The 17,557-nt window shown below is 38.4% G+C and overlaps 1 protein-coding gene across 2 annotated transcripts in view; it reads right to left on the bottom strand.

The window, feature by feature from the left end:
- The window catches only part of ntrk2a (neurotrophic tyrosine kinase, receptor, type 2a), an 85,280-nt gene that overhangs the window by 50,860 nt on the left and 16,863 nt on the right, over positions 1-17,557 (bottom strand). For both annotated transcript variants that reach the window (XM_069139032.1, XM_069139033.1), the window contains exons 10-13: positions 16,977-17,003; positions 16,479-16,490; positions 15,644-15,681; positions 15,199-15,298 (exon numbers count right to left, since the gene is read on the bottom strand). In XM_069139032.1, the coding sequence (XP_068995133.1) occupies positions 15,199-15,298; positions 15,644-15,681; positions 16,479-16,490; positions 16,977-17,003 (177 nt within the window). The remainder of the gene's footprint in view (positions 1-15,198; positions 15,299-15,643; positions 15,682-16,478; positions 16,491-16,976; positions 17,004-17,557) is intronic.

The following is a 17,557-nucleotide window of genomic DNA, read 5'->3' as shown; positions in this document are numbered from 1 at the left end:
GAATGTAACATTAGGGGGGTATCCCAGAAGGTTTCCATGTGATGGTTTATGCATTTAGCAAAGCCAGAACTGGGTCAGGGCCCTGCTTCTCCTGCAAACCACCACGACTGCTTAGAACTCGTGTAAATGTTTATTTCAGATGCAACTAAGTGACAATGAAAAGAAAAAAGTCAATAATAAACAAGTAGAATTTGACAAATGTTTAATATGACACTTTTATTTGTTTGTTAACTTGTCAAATTACTTTCTGTTCCTTAAGCTGAGGGTTTATCTATGAAAATGAGCAGTATTTACTACAGTTGGCCTGTTATGGATGGAAATATGATCAAAATAAATCTGAAAGTCATAAATTGTACATGATAGTCATCGTCGTATTATCTCTACTTCAGTAGGACCAAGCCAGCACAAAATATACTGCACTGTTCTGATACTTTCTGCGGTTCAAATTTATGAAACATTAGTGTGTTGTTGATCAATCGTTTAAGTCTCGCTGTGTCAGATAATACATTAAATGAAATGTCTGTGTGAATATATTTTTCCTTCGTCTAGTGTCTATTTACGGAGGACAATCTGTGAAGAGGTTTATATCGGCAGCTGTCTGTGTTACTCATCGTTAAATGTTCAAAGAAATACATTTTAGCTCTTGATTTCTCAGGTATTTGGTGCTCAGTATATCAAACCAGCCCCAGCTTCAAAGTTATAAATTTCAACCTCAAAAATTCATATCAGTGTCATGTCTGGCTGCCAATCATCGTGGGTCCTTGTAGGAGGAGTGAAAAATGTTTTTCATGCTATGACTCACTTCATAAACAAAGCCAGTAAATGGAGCAAAAGATCTCTCAGCTTGAGGCAGCATGCTGCAGTAATGAACTTGGGATTTACGATTTGACGTCTTTTGTCTGCCTCCATCTCAGTCTCGAAATCTGATTTTAGTTGGTACCAGGTGTCGCTTTACGTCTCTGCATGGGTTTGTCTGTGTGTGTGTGTGTGTGTGTGTGTGTGTGTGTGTGTGTGTGTGTGTGTGTGTGTGTGTGTGTGTGTGTGTGTGTGTGTGTGTGTGTGTGTGTGTGCGTGTGTGTGTGTGTAGGTAGTGATTCACGCCTCTCCCAGACTCAGCTAGTGATAATGATTTAGTTTTGGAGCAGTACAGGTTGGCAATGACGCGGGTTGTCATGGCAACAGCATGCGATGGGCAACAGAAGTTGACCGTGTCACGTTGCAGACCTTCTGACAACGACACACACATATGTCCGAATCTCTCACTGTCTTTGTCTCTTACTTTCTCGCTAACACACACACGCACGCACGCACGCACGCACGCACACACACACACACACACACACACACACACACACACACACACACACACACACACACACACACACACAACTGTATGTCAAAGCTATATGCTGTCCAAACTTTAAAACTGTCTCAAAGAGATAGAGCTGTGAGATACAGCCACTGCATTAGTAGTAGCCAGCTATGTCACGCTATCATTGAATAATCTATTCAATTTGTAATACTATTTCCATAACAGGTGATATGTTGTTTGACAGAAACTGTGCCTGAACTTATTTGCTGGCTTTCTAAATATCTGTTGGGTTTGGAGTTAAGTTCAAAACTATTATGAGGCGTTCATACGCTAAATAATTAACTGAATAATCAAGAAAATAATGGGCACATTAATTGATAATGAAAGTAATGATTAGCTGCCCCCCTAATTAGCACATACCTGTACTCCTACTGAGATGTGAGCGATAAAGAGCACTCATATGTTGTTCTGCCCTCAATATCTCTATACGTTGAAGAGATGTTTAAGTTAACTTTTGAGATGTGTTTTCATTGTTTCATGCTCAAATGGGTGTGGTGCTTTTATTTTGACACCTGTAATGAAGCAGGAAGTGAGAAACAGGAAGTAGGAAGTTGATAGCTGCAAACTGCAGAGAGCATGATCACAGCTGTGTGGCAACTCATGTCTAATCCACATTAACCCTTTGTCTGTATTCCTCAGAAAACAATGGCTGTAAATGTTTTATGTTCTTCATGTGTTGAATGATTAAGAATGGTGACCTTTGTTAGGATTTTGAGGTAAATGTGAACATAGGCTGTTTATATTTAGCTGCTATCAATATTGCAGTTAATGAAGATGTTTTTTGTATTTTCTTTTCTAGTTTCACTCTGATTCAATGTTGTCAAGATGATTTAATTTGTATGCAGAAATTAAAAGGAGAAAGCACGCTTGCATTCCTGGCTCTTGAAAAGGAGTTTGGCTGGCTGTTTATCTATGTTAACACTTTGGAAGTAAAACACAGAGAGAACAGTACATACAGTGGTGTGAAAAAAGTGTTTGCCCCCTTCCTGATTTCCAATTTTTTTGCATGTCTGTCACACTTAAATGTTTCAGATCATCAAACAAATGTAAATATTAGTCCGAGATAACACAAGTAAACACAAAATTCAGTTTTTAAATGAAGGTTTTATTATTAAGGGAGAAAAAAAATCCAAACCCACATGGCCCTGTGTGAAAAAGTGTTTTTTTTCCTCCTGTTAAAACTCAACTTAACTGGTTTATCACACCTGAGTTCAATTTCTCTAGCCACATCCAGGCCTGATTACTGCCACACCTGTTCTCAATCAAGAAATCATTTAAAGTAGTGAAGTAGACCAAAAGATCCTCAAAAGCTAGACATCATGCCGAGATCCAAAGAAATTCAGGAACCAATGAGAAAGAAAGTAATTGAGATCTATCAGTCTGGAAAAGGTTCTAAAGCCATTTCTAAAGCTTTGGGACTCCAGCGAACCACAGTGAGAGCCATTATCCACAAATGGAGAAAACATGGAACAGCGGTGAACCTTCCCAGGAGTGGCCGGCCGACCAAAATTACCCAAAGAGCGCAGCGACGACTCATCCGAGAGGTCACAAAAGACCCCGCAACAACATCCAAAGAACTGCAGGCCTCACTTGCCTCAGTTAAGGTCAGTGTTCATGACTCCACCATAAGAAAGAGACTGGGCAAAAATGGCTGCATGGCAGAGTTCCAAGACCAAAACCACCGCTGAGCAAAAAGAACATTAAAGCTCGTCTCATTTTTGCCAGAAAACATCTCGATGATCCCCAAGACTTTTGGGAAAATACTCTGTGGACTGACGAGACAAAAGTTGAACTTTTTGTAAGGTGTGTGTCCCATTACATCTGGCATAAAAGTAACACCGCATTTTAGAAAAAGAACATCATACCAACAGTAAAATGTGGTGGTGGTAGTGTGACGGTCTGGGGCTGTTTTGCTGCTTCAGGACCTGGAAGACTCGCTGTGATAAATGGAACCATGAATTCTACCGTCTACCAAAACATCCTGAAGGAGAATGTCTGGCCATCTGTTCGTGACCTCAAGCTGAAGCCAACTTGGGTTCTGCAGCAGGACAATGATCCAAAACACACCAGAAAGTCCACCTCTGAATGGCTGAAGAAAAACAAAATGAAGACTTCGGAGTGGCCTCGTCAAAGTCCTGACCTAAATCCTATTGAGATGCTGTGGCACGACCTTAAAAAGGCGGTTGGTGCTGGAAAACCCTCCAATGTGGCTGAATTACAACAACTCTGCAAAGATGAGTGGGCCAAAATTCCTCCATGGCGCTGTCCTCAAACTAAGTATCTTTTTCTTCCATTATTTTAAGTGTATTCCCATTATGTCTAATCAGCATTTTCTCAGGACATATGTTTGTTTTTCTGTGCGCGTCAGCTTCCAACTGTTTCTTGCTTCGTTGTGAGTATTTTTTTGTCAGTTGTCCTATGTCAGCTGAGAAAGACATGGACAGCTCAGCAAAACCGAAAGGTCTTGGCATTGGACCACTAACCGAACTTTCGGAAACACTGATAAATCCAAGTGCCTACTAACATACAGTACAGTCCGTGCTATAGTCTGAGGTGATTAGGCTGTTCATTAGTACACCCCTGTTGCTCAGAGACAAACCCAAACACATGCAAACTAAGGCTCTCACTGTCTGTCACATTTATTTATTTTTTTTGCTCTTTTTCTCCATCCTTCGCACACTAATCTTTACCCCCTTGCTCACACAGTCATGTGTCCAATATCATCCACCTCCTGTCCAAATACACTAAATACAATCTAGCACAAGCTCTTTTTTACTCACACATCCCCAAAACTGGCAAAATTCTCATAAAATTAACAAGCTGTCCCATATAAAAAAGCAACACACACAAACATTTCAAATAAACAAATATACAAATGGGCAACATGCAGGCAGCAAGATCAGCATCATAATTTCTCAAATTTCAAGATAAAATGAATGTTTTTAAAACAGGTTGAAGACATATTCAATAAAATCCAGTATACAGTAGTGGTGGCTTCTGATATCATCATTAAATATACAAATGCATATGAGCTTTATTATAACCTACTACAGGTAAATGCACTGTCTATGGATAGGTACTGTATAAAAATCTATTCCATTTTCACTACATCATATTTAATCTTTAATGGTAATTTTAATTGTATTTAGACTTCTAGATTGATTTATAGTTTAGTTATACATTTAAGAAAAATTAAATAAAGATGAACTAAATTGACAATGAAACTTTTAGCCCAAAACCTTAAATCACATGTTGAAGAAAAATAAAATAAGGAGCACAAATGATAAGTTTAATTAATAAACAGATTGGAAAATAAGCAAACCCACTCGTGTAGTTATTGAGCTACACTGCTGTGATACGTCTGGAAGTCATTACTAATATCATAACTTGGCTAATTTGACAGCACTTGGAGAATATTTGTCCAACTATCATTAAATTAAATAAAATTCAAATGGGCATCATGGCAAAAGTCTGCTTGTGCGATAAAACACTGGCAGAAATGATCTATGATGACTGAACATAAACATGTGCTTTTATGGAATGTTGACTGTATTTTGTGTAAAACATCTGTCTGTTTAATAGTTATGTTCTCAGTGTTGGTTCTTCTGTACATGACAGTTTTGTTTACTGCTTCTGGTATGGTTGTGATTATATTATGCAGATTTGAACATGTGCTTATGTTTGTTATACTTTGTAAATCCTTCTACTTCTTCTGTCCTGTTGCTCACACACATGTGCCCCCATCTCTCTCTCACACACACAGACACAGACACACACACACACACAAAAACGCACAACCACAGACACACACACACACACTGCTGAGCAGAGCTGCTGACCTTAGCACTAGGTAGTAATGGGAAAGCAGGGCCAAGAAGACAGCGGCATCCTGCCTCAGTCTGGACAGGCAAACGATCAATTGATCCATCAATAAATCTTTATGTGCTATAGTGCTGTTCCCAATTGCTCGGTACTGTTGATCGCTCTTTCTCTCCCCCCATTTTTTTGCCTCCATCCCTGCTGTGCAGAAAATGCTACACAGCCGCACAAATATACAACACAAAAGCCGCCAGACACAATGATATTGGCATGAGTCTTTGCCAAATCTCATACATATTCAGGAAAACTGGGGACTTGTGTGTGTGTGTGTGTGTGTGTGTCTCTTGGCTACTTGAGTTTCTGCCTTAGTGCAGCAGGACTATGCATTGATAGATGGCTAAAGGCTCACTAACATAGACCCTATCGTACAGATATTCACTGTATTGCCAAGAAAAAGCCACAATGATGCATCACGTACACACTCTCTGGCAGCAGTGACATTTCTATTCGACCAGCAGGACCTTGAACAGCAACACACTGTCACGCTGTCTGAGCAAAAATATCACACTGACATGATGTAAATGTTTACACAGTAAATATTTCTGCATAAGCAAATACCAGCGGTGTGAACTCACATGGCTTGGTTTCAAGTCTGATGACTCAAATCTGATGACTTGAAACTCAAGTTGACAAAAACATAAAAGAAAACTCAGCTTTGACTTCAACATGAGTATGTTTAGCCTTTTGAACTCTTTATTTTCCCAACAATAAATCTAATCAATCTGTCAGCAGCCTGGAAATGAGGCAACATTCGGCATATAAGCATACTGAACTTTAATAGTGGTGGAAAGAAACATAGCAAATGTACTTGAATATTTCTATTTCATGTTACTTTATTTGACTACATTTAAAAGTAAATATTGAACATTTTACAGCGCTACATCTATCTCACAGCTTTGGTAATTAGTTATCATATTATAAACACAAAGTATTAATAATCTGAGTAAGCACTTGGTCTACAAGACTCACTGGGGCTAAAGTTATCTAGCGCCACTATTTAAGTCCTCTTTCATCTTCCCGCTGTTGAGTTGAACTTGATTCTCACAATTATGATCTACATTTAATGTGTGATGCTCACTGAAAAGCTGTTTATAGTTTTCAGCAACACAAAAAAATGTAGTTCCAACATGTGTAGCTGAGGCTCAGCTGTTGCTGTCTGTACTTAAAGTTTTTTTTACAGTTACTGGCACATTAATGTCGAACGGCAAACCGCTACGTCATAAATGTCTGGTTACAAAAAGTTAATCCACACCTTCAAACCAATCAGAATTGAGAACTTTCACAGTCTATGGTGAATTAGGCTTCCCGGTTTATAAAGCAGTTAAAATTACCACAGCATTTAAAAGCTGCAACATTAAGTGATACATGCATTAAACCGAAGATGCTATCCAATAATATATGTATTATTAAAATTCAGGATATAGTGTACATTTAAGACTTGCAAATAAATCACCCTGCCCAGAATTACAACTCACAAACTTTCATGTACAGTATAAGTGTGACCGGAATACATTTTAATTTGGTCAAATTGCACACATTGGTTTACGAAGTATATTTGGTTTCTGCAAAACAATCAAAGCTCAAGTTTGCTATGAAATAAGTAGTAGAAGGTAGTACGAGACTGTCTGCCTCGTATATATGGTAAGCTCTTTCTAGCTTTTGCTAGATGAGATGTTTGTTAAGATAGAACGGCTGGCCTCCACTTGAACAACAGCATACCTCTCTGTGTTTCTGAGACAACTGAATTCCAATTACCTTTGTGTTGTTAATTTTTTTCCAAGTCTCACAGATGAAATAATTTTGTTGGTAGTTCAGTTTAGAGAAAACGGTGGCACCGGTTTTATTGTCCAAGAGAAAAGCAGCAACAACTGTGTTTGTGTTTTTCCTTCATTTTAGAGCAAATTACTGTGATGTTTGTGTAGTGAATAAATGACAGTCGAGCTATTCTTCCTAGTTTGATCTATCCTCAGGGACCATTTGAAAGTCACATTCAAGGAGAAATGATTTACATAAATAAATTGCAGCTGCCGCCAGAAAGCCTCATATTCCAGACTTTAGTATCTTTAATGTTTTGAATAAGTAGATAAATATGTGCCGTGTGAGCTTCAAGACCCGCTGTTTTCCTTGTATGATCATTTATAGTCTATTTATGTTCCTCTGATGTATGGTCGTCAATAGAAAAATGAAAATGAGGTCACTGAGCGTTTCAAAGTGCCTCCTTTTCAAAGTGGAGAGTAATCAAATTTAAAAAGCCCCCGATATTTCAAAATGGCAACAAATTCTGAAGACTCAGCTGCTCCTTAATAATTTCATGTGTCCTGGTCAAATTGTATGTAGCCTATACACAATGTCCTGTTCCCACACTGCACAATTTGAGCTATCCAATCTTTCACTGCTCTGACTGTTGGAAAAGGTCAGGCTGACCAGTACAAGACAGGAAATGATGTACAGCTGTACAATGGACTCCCTAACAGAGAAATATGAAGCGAGGCATCGACTGATGGTATCTTCATGTTCTTTGACTCGGACCACCATCACTTCCTCTTTTCAAAATAGACCTGCAAGGCTTCTGATTGTTCTTTCCGTCTGATTTCACACATGGGTGCTTTCACATCCTCTAAAGAGCAGAAAATGAAATAGTGGGAAATGGTTTGCACAATGATTAAACCTTGTTATTGACTATTCTTACTACGTTCCATTTCCTTTGATCAGGTTATTCATAGAATTTTTTTTTTTTTTTTTTTCAGAAATGGGAGATATCCAAAACAGCTACCATGTCTTTCCAGTCTGACAGCCTGAAGTAAAGAGCATCAGCACAATGATTGTTGTACAGGTCCACTCAGGTACAAGATGGTTCTGAACAATCAGAGCACTTGCTATCTGTCTGTTGTGAAATTTTGCGTTGCACAGTTATGATTATTGAATTATTATATTTAACATTTTGTAAAATTTCAAAATACTTTTCTGGGCTCTGAAACATTTCTGTGGTGCCAATTAGATACATTTATCAGCTTTTCACTCTTGGGAGACTTAAAAGAAACAACCAGAGTCCCATTCCTTACATGCTCTTTTCAAAAGGAGGTCACACCAAAAATCTGTGAACTTTAAAAAAGAAAAAAAAAATCACTCATAAAGAGCAGCAAGAACAAAAAGAAAAACTCCAGTAGGGAAAGTGCACAGCCAAGGTCTGTCTGCAACATTTTAGTTTGGAAAAGAGCACCATTTTCAGAGCACTTCTAACAATCGCTGCCCTCAGGATCCGCCACAGGCATTCAGACTTTTCTCCCTCCAGCTCTCAACATTAAAATCTGCAAACAAACAAAACTGTTCCTTGAAAAACTTGATACAGGATACAAAATTAAATAATAAACATTAACAGGCTGCGGCCTTCTTTCCCATTCATCCATTAAAACTCTATCCCCGTGGGTCACATGGGTCCAGAGACTGCTCCAGTGTGTATTGAGCAGGAGGCCCCAGCAAGGGGTTTACTGTGTCTAGTTCTCCTTGTATATAAATGAGTCATTTTTTTTTATTTGTAAAAGTTTGAAAATAGTGACTACTGCCGCAAAGGCAAAATATACACTAACTTAATACGACAGTTTAATACAACAGACATCGGTTCAACCCATTATGATAACGTTGCACTGAGTCTGAGATCTTCAAACACACAAACATCCCTAAAACACAGAAACAACAGTCAAAATGAAAATAAAATACAAACCCACATTAAAATAAATCATAGTTTATTTTTAAGGATAGAGGTGGTGTAGTTAAAACGTACTATAAAAAGCATATTTTTAAGGTTCTCTTTATTGTCATATCATTGGTTGAATGATATGAACCATTTTAGACAATCTACATATGTTTTGCTTTCACGGTTAGTTTTGCACACAGATTGTCAGGTGGATAATAATTGTGCATGACATTGCATGGCAACAAATCTATAGTTTCAATGCAACTCTTCAATGACTCAGAGTAGTAAGAGCTTTAGGCAGTTTACCTCAAATAACCCACTGACCTGCAAACAAGTTGCTACAGTTGCCGGGGAAATGACCATGTAAAGAACGACAACTTTACCCTGACAAGCATCATTCAAGCATCCGAACCAGCTGACCTTTAAATGTGTCCTTATTACCTATGAATGCATGGAAAGACACAGTGCGCAGTGTTGTCTGCTATTGTTCAATGTTACAAAAACAATGTTGTAACATTTGCTATTTAACATTTGCCACTGACCTACGGTTTGCAATTATTATGTTTTTTTAAATGTACCTCATCTATATTGGAAATATGCTAATATTAATATGTTTACAATATAAACTGATGTTATACGCCTGCTCAGCATTAACGTGTTGGCTAAATTATTGTCAGCATAACATGCAATTAGGATATAGCCCAAACTATTGCTGTGGTTGCGCTACCAAAACGGCTATGGAAAACTTGTTTCAGTGTTTTGTTTCGTCTCAACACAAAGCTGCCGCCCTTCAAGAACTTGAATAAAATGATAGTCTGCTATATTTTGAAGTAGCTACCTGAGGGCACACTCATGAGCATGTGAACCATTAATCTCTTTCAGTTTCTTTTGTTTTTTAAAAACAGCTCCTGCAATTTAAATAAGTCAGAAATATTATTATGCTATTTTCACCTGTTGTTCTCAATTACTCATCTAAAGTGTATTTGTCCAATATCAGTCATAACACAGTCTTGCAAATGCTTCACAATAAATAGCCTTGTTAAGAAGGTTTCTGTCTCCTGAAATGCTGGAAGGGCTTTTAATTTGAAACAGAGACAGGAAGTGGTGTGTTTGTATTAACACATAATGCAGTAACTTTAACAGGGCAAATGGAAGCGGATCAAAATGAAGCTTGGTGGTGACATCGTAAATCCATCAATACAACTTAAATGTCAACAAACAACCTTTGACCATTTCATTTTTCTTTATTCGCTCTCTTGCATGACAGACGTTTTAGAAATGATTGGATCTTTAAGCAATTAAAAAAATATTAATTAATTTCAGCCAGATCAAAAGAACTATGAACATTTTATTTCCTCATTTGGAGAAAAAATTGTGTCGTACTGGTGCGCTCCAGCAGCACTACCACTACATGATTTTACATGATATACCTGATCCACCAATACCTAACAACACAAAGAATCTAAACCGGCTTTCGATTTACAAATTTTGATACTGCCGTGATACCGACACATTTTGGTCTAAAAGTATTGAGATTGATACACTGCCATAATCGGAATACAGATTCATAGATTGCTATTTTTCTGCCTCTTTACTTTGTGACTCAATTCATTCGATTGTTGCTTCCTTGGCGAAAGTTTTGTTTTTGGGTGAGCAGTGTTCATCAAAAACCTCTAGAGCTGGAGGCGAAAGCTGCTTTCTGTAGGGAGTGGAGGAAGAGGAAGGTGAGGAGGAGGTGGCGGTGGTGGTGGGTATGCTGAGCATGCTCAGTAATGCCTTGGGCCTAGAATGAAGCTCTGCTGACCTTGAGGGTGTCATATCGATTGATCGACAGTGAGGAGCTGCGTGTGCATGTGAGAGAGACAGAGGGAGAGAAAGATGGAGGCGTGCAACACCACCAAACAGGGAGAAAACTGAAACCTGCACTAATGATGAATCATTGATAAGTGGACAAGAGGGGACTTTCACCTTCCGTTTTTCTTTCTCTAAGCTTTTTTCGCTCTCTGTGGTGTCTCATTGTCTTTTCTCGTCTCGTCTTCCTTTCAATCTCTCTCTCTTTCTCACTTCTTTGCCTGCTTTCTCTGTTTTTTTCTCTCTGACTTCTCGTCAAATGTCAATTTTAACATTTGCTCTCTCCTCTTCTCCACTGTCTCTCACTTTCGACCACTTCACATTTACTGTTTCATTTCCAATCACTTATTTTTGTTTTGTTTTTTTCTCGGTCTTGACATTTCTGTCTTGTTCCTGCATCAGAACTTAGGTTTATGTTGACGGTTCCCTCTCTATAGGTGCTTCAAGGACAAGTATACATGTGCAAATGCTGCTACGTCTTTCCCGCTCTGCAATGCACTGTCTGATCTGTTTTCTCTTTAAGGAGTCTGCATTTAGTTTGGGACCATTGTTGTGTGTAATTTTGTGAATCGCATAAGCCTACTCTCATTCTTTCTCTGTTATCAGGTCTATATCTTTAGGTTTTCATTTTAGCAGCATTGCACACATTTTGTATACATTTGGGTATGACTGCCGGCACTATGATCATGTACACATGTGATTTGTGCTTAGATCATCTGTCTTTTAAAAAGGATCTTTATGTCAATAAAGACTGAACAAATATAACTTTATATCTTTCCCAAACCCTCGCACTTCATTCACCACTGATATAAACAAACCTCCAGTACCCATATTAATTGTGTGTAAATACATCAGTTTAAACAAAAGATTACCCAATTTGTGGCCATGGGGACTTATCCAGAACACAAGTCCAAATTTTGTTCAGGGAAATGCAGCCTTTAGTGTGGTATTCTCGGCCCAGACGATGTCGCAGACCACACAATTAGACTCACCAAACCTGATTTGCTTTCTCTCTCTGGCTGTATTGATTTGGTAGGTTTAGCCTTATTTGGGAAGAGGCTGGACCTTAACTGATACTGACAAGTACTACAGAGACTAAAAGGGTTAGAAATTTCACCCTTCAGTGTCTCTATCTTAAATTCAAATACTACAATGATCCTGCAAACTAAAAGTGGCTAATAAATTGTGTTTTTTCTGATCATTCTGGCTTCATTGTGCGCCTGAAAGCACAACGTTTATCAATACACAATGTCACAGTCAATCTGGACAACACAGCTCATTGTTCTCAAAATGTTCACAACAAGGATTATCTGGAATAACTGGGATATACAGTAGTTTATATACAGACACACTATAGCTACATTTTTCAATGTTTTTTCAATGCTATGACCACCACTGATGAAATTTCAGTCAGCTCCATGGTAAAAGGAAGACGACAAAGACGTCAATTCAATGCTTACGCAACTGTAACATTAGATTTGAAGCTATTTCTCCTATAATCAATACTCACACAGTCGATATAATGAAAGTGTAGAGTTTGCCCTCAGACTTTTGCCATGTTTTCATTCAATGTTTTAGTTATATGGCACACCATTTTACACGCAAAGCTGGTCCAGGCAGCGGTGCATTTAGCAGCTAAAGAAACAGGCTGGAAGAGACCAAAGCAGAGCAAAAAGGTGGTTTGTTGTGGATTCACACAACTCACTGTGTCTGCTGGATTTTTAAACAAGTACGTGTTTTCTGACATGCTTGCCATTACTGCATAAGGTGATAATATTCAATTATCACCTTAATTATCACCAAAATTGGGCAAAAAAAAGGCTTAACATGGTAGCAAAGGATAAAAAAAAAAGGAAAGAACGCCCAATACATCAGCTATGCTAAATCTACATTCACTCTCTCAACACCATCACTATCCAAATGCTTAATTTTACATTGAAGCCTACTTAGGTACTCCCATCTGCCAACACAAGAACACACACAACTACTGTTTATACAGTACATAAAATCATCCTGTGTGTGTATAGAAGCAGTGAGGAGATCGTGAGAAGAAACCTGTACCAAATGTTGTCCATGTGTTATTGATGAGAGAGGAGAGGAATAATGCGGTCAATATTAATAATGTAAACCAACTTCAGCTTTTTGCTCAACTATCAGAAAGAGACGGTCAGCAATTCAACCCGGGTCAGTGAGGTGTGCTGTGCTTTTTCATCACCCTAACCTGTTCAATGGGACCTGACATGCTCATTTTCTGATCACAAGTTCACCATCATCGTCAGCACTGACTGTCTTCATGGGGGAGAGTATGTCCGTCTGTGTGCACAAGTGCTGTTTGCTTTATATTAGTGCTGGTAATGTGCTGCCATCTGTGGTTATATTTCTGTTGTTCAGATGAACTTTGGTCATAAGTTTGGTAAGAAATATGCAGAAATTTCAAACAAACAGCGAGTATGTGGGCACAATTTTTGCTGTGCCTTAGTAACATCTGTGTTAACGTCAGTGTGCTCTGCCTGCACTGTTCATACGGACACTGCCGTCTCTGAGTCTCTCTCTCCACACAGTCACCCCAATGTCAACATGCTCCAGGGCACATACATCTGGATGTATATGGAGCATGAGGACGGGATCGTGTGGGGAGAGGAAGGTCGAGAGTGGAAAGAGAGAACGATGAAGACTCAAGGGGAGCGATCAGAAGGGAAAACCATAATGTGACCTCAACATCCTACACATGAATGGAAGAGCGTACACATGCAAAAAAGCTTAGAAGTACAAGAAACACACACACACACACACACACACACACACAGTATATACTGTATATATGATGCCAAGAGGCATTAAAGAGCTCATTTCACTCAGAGCAACCTCATTCACCTCTGCTGGAGAAACACAAGACCATAAATATGAACACACAATGTATATACTACTGCATCCCTCCTCTCTGGAAGGCCATAAATCAATCACTGCCAAAACACTGCAGCTTACAGTGTCACACACATAAATGAACACACACACAGTGATACACATGTATTAAGTCTGCATTCACTTTTTGGTTTGCTATTTTGAATGTCAAATGTGGACCTTCACTGCATCAAACGCTAATGGCTCAAGTAGTGGCAAAAAGCAATTTATTCCGGAAACAACCAAATCTTTAAGCAGCACAAAATTACTTCCTCAGGATGTTGAATTCCTGGGTTGCTTGTTATGAATGTATTGTGTTGTTTTTTTTCAACCAAACTGAACTAAAGTCAACTAAATAGAAGACACAGAAAACAGTTTCTACACCGAGCTTATGTAGCTTTCGGATTTTCACAACAAAATCAACACAAATGTCTTCTTTATGACAAAAATGAGCCAGTCAAAATCAAAAATGAGCATCTGTCTGCATGAGGTTCTCTAGCTGCTGTCTATAGTTACAGCATAACCATCGTTACATGTATGGTATGCAGCAATGGAAAGACTGATGGAGGTGCAGTTCAGTGGTTATTGTTAGTTCACAAAAAAATTTAAAATATCAGCCAAGCATCAAAATCAGACAAACAGAGACAAATCTGTTACAGCCAGTCAGTATAATAAATACTACAGGGGACGGCAGATTAGTTACAACTTGTAGCCATTGCAGAAGTCGCACATTGTTGAAAAGGAAACTCTTCAAAAAAACGTGGCAAAAAAGATAAAGATGTGTGTGTTTGTGGAGGGGTCAGGGGCTTCAACAATGGCTACCACAGCAACTACTACATGAGAAAGACTATGAGAGTCCATTTTAGTCCACATGCATGTTATTCACCAGCAAGACTGAAACCTAATGAAACTCCATCAAATAGCAGCAGCTTCTGCCTGAACAGGATGGATTCATGGATGCATGATGGTCAAAGACTTTCAGAGTCTTGAGTCCATTTAATTTTTTTACATCCAGCTATCCTACCCTGGACTCCTGAAATTGTCCCGAGTAGTATAAGGAAGTATCCCACAAGATTAAAGAGTAAAGCTGGATTGTTATTATGAATGCTGATGCAGTTTGCTCTGTGTCATGTTGTATATAACTAATAAAGTATACACCTTTTGTTTGTTTAACAGCATCAAAAAACATGAATAACTTACATTTTATTGTCTCCAGTAAGTTCCTGTATTTTGGAAATAATATCAGGTGATATCCAAGTCATCTCTGGTTTTTGTGTGTTTTATATTGAGTCTTTGGATGGTGTTTTTCATGTATCCATGAAGCCATTCATATCAAACTTAAACTGCCCAAATGTTTTGATCTAGACATCCACAAACAGCAGTTTGCATCATTTTCTACAATACAGGATCTATTCATACATTTGAATACATTAATCCTCGACTGCATATCCTCCCATAAATGATGGCTGCCATAGTTGGAGGTAAAAGTCAGGAGTCTTACCTTTGATGCCAAACTTAGAGTTTCCTCCGAACTTGAGAATAACCAACATGATAAGGAAACCAGTGAAGGCTACAGCAGCGATGCCCACCACCACGTACACCTGTACAGTGAGAAAGCAGAGTTATAAATCTACTGGAGATGCAAGCAGACACACTGACAGCCACACAAGGCACAATGCCAAACACAGCACAACAAAAGGTACAGGCATATCACTGTTCGAGAAAGGCCGGTTCTCTAAAGCACTGCTCCATCTTCAACGTGTTGGGTTTATTCAATTACATCTAACATTATAAAAAATAGATCCAGTTCAGGTGGTTCTAGACAGGTAACACAAATAAATAAATAAATAAATAAATAAAGGGAAAACAGCTACAAACAGCAAACAACTAACAGAAGCAATCAGCAAAGAAACAGAGCTGTAGGAAAACAGTGAGAAGTGACTTACAGCGACTCGGTCCTCAGGTGGTTCCACAGAGGGGCCCTCTGTTGATGCAGGAAAGAGAGAGAGGAATAAACAGAAGAGCCACTCAAGAAGTGATTTGTGGCCAAGTGAAGAACAGTGTTTTACTCTTTGTGATTCAAACATACAGTTGTTTAAATTATTGTACAAGAACACATTATATGATTTATAGTCATTTAGCCGTTTGTTCAGGGTGTGAATTTAGTTCAGGGTGGTTAGTATCCTGCCCTTTGCTGATTGACTGCAATTCCACTGATGATTGACGGATTGACTGCTCCTCATCCTGTAAGTCTTTTCTCTTGTAAGTCATCAATGATTAAGGATGAAGTTGAGCCAATGTCTAACCTCCTGCTTGTCCAGGTATGAATGCACTCGGGTTTTTTTTTTTTTTTTTAACTTATACTTGGACTAACAAGCCCCAAATTGCAATATGAGGACACATTGTATCCTTTTTTCCATGTCATTGGGTCATCAACCTGTGAGAACATACATACATTATGTAAGTAGCCATTAAGTGCTAATTTGATGACCCTTTTTTACAGCGTTTCTGTTTTATAATGAGTCGCCTACAAATAATAAAATCTCATAGCGGACCAGATTGATGGTCACTGCCATGACGTTAAGTGTTTTGTATTTTGAAGTCTCTCTGAAATTAAAGACCCCTTTTTTTAATTTGATGGCATATCTGTCATCATCACTGTAAACAACATAAAAGGTGTAAATGGAAAACCTGACAGTGTAGCCACATTTAAAGAGGGGCTGTCAGTTAATTCAGCTGTGTGGTTTGTGAGGAGTGAGCGGATAAAAGACGTGACAGTACCTGTGGTTAGATCTGCAGGAGGGAGGTGTTGGAGAAAGAGACAGACAAATTAGGTCCCAAACATTAAAAAAAATACATATTTCTAGTTTTTAAACATGCACTTCATAAATAATATTGTCAATCATGCCTGTTCTTACTCTTTTTTTCAAAAACATAATGACTACACAAACACAATACACAAACCAACAAACAACATATATTTAACATGCATAACATCAGAAAGAAATCATAACAACATCAGGGCCACAGTGTGGAACAAAAGACATCACATCAACCCTAATCCCTAGCTGCAAGGATGTGTAGGTAACGCACCCTCAGCAACTTCAGAGAAAAAAGAGAAAGAGAAAGATTTCTAAACTGTAATTTGTGTTAACTGATGAAGATGATGTTCAACATAAAACCATTGATCTAAAAACACTGACACTGCATAGACTATGAATTGAACTGAATGTGTTCCATTCAAAATTCTACATTTGAATAAAAGAAAATTTCCCTCACCATAATAAAAGGGCTCCTTTTCTGTTCCTGCACATTGGGGCAACAACAAAAAGTTACATTTAATAAAATATTCCCTTTGATCAAATACTTCATAGAAAGTACCTGCATACTAAATTTAATAATTCTCATCTTTGTCCAAATCGCAGGTTTGGTTGCTCCAGATATAAACTACATGCCAATTAGTGTTGATTAGTGAATAGTGATGCTTTTCAATATCTAAAAAAATTTAAGTGCTGTTTTCTAAAGCGGATTTGTTACTTATATTGATACTGTTAAGCCAGGCTCAGACTCCAAAAATTCAGCCCAATTTTGCCATCCTAAACAAATTTCCAGTGTTGGGCCTGAATATGAATGTTGAAAGCAAAAAACAGGCCTTGCAGTGTAACATAATTGAAGAACAGCGATGTGGTATCTCAAACGCCACGCCACGCCTCAACAAAAAGTTAATGGCACTTTGATTGCCTTCTCTGACATAGTCACCATCGTGAAAGACAAAAACATTATGTTGTCTAAGCCCGGCTTTATTCTGCATGTAGCCACCTTACTGTATGACACACAACGCTCTCTGTCTCCGTCAGACA

This window comes from Embiotoca jacksoni, unplaced genomic scaffold (assembly GCF_022577435.1).
Source record: "Embiotoca jacksoni isolate LCO1_2020_lvr unplaced genomic scaffold, fEmbJac1.0.p SCAF_8, whole genome shotgun sequence".
Taxonomy (NCBI): Eukaryota; Metazoa; Chordata; class Actinopteri; family Embiotocidae; genus Embiotoca; species Embiotoca jacksoni.
The sequence above is the reverse complement of the archived record's forward strand: the minus strand, read 5'-3'. Positions and strand labels throughout refer to the sequence as shown.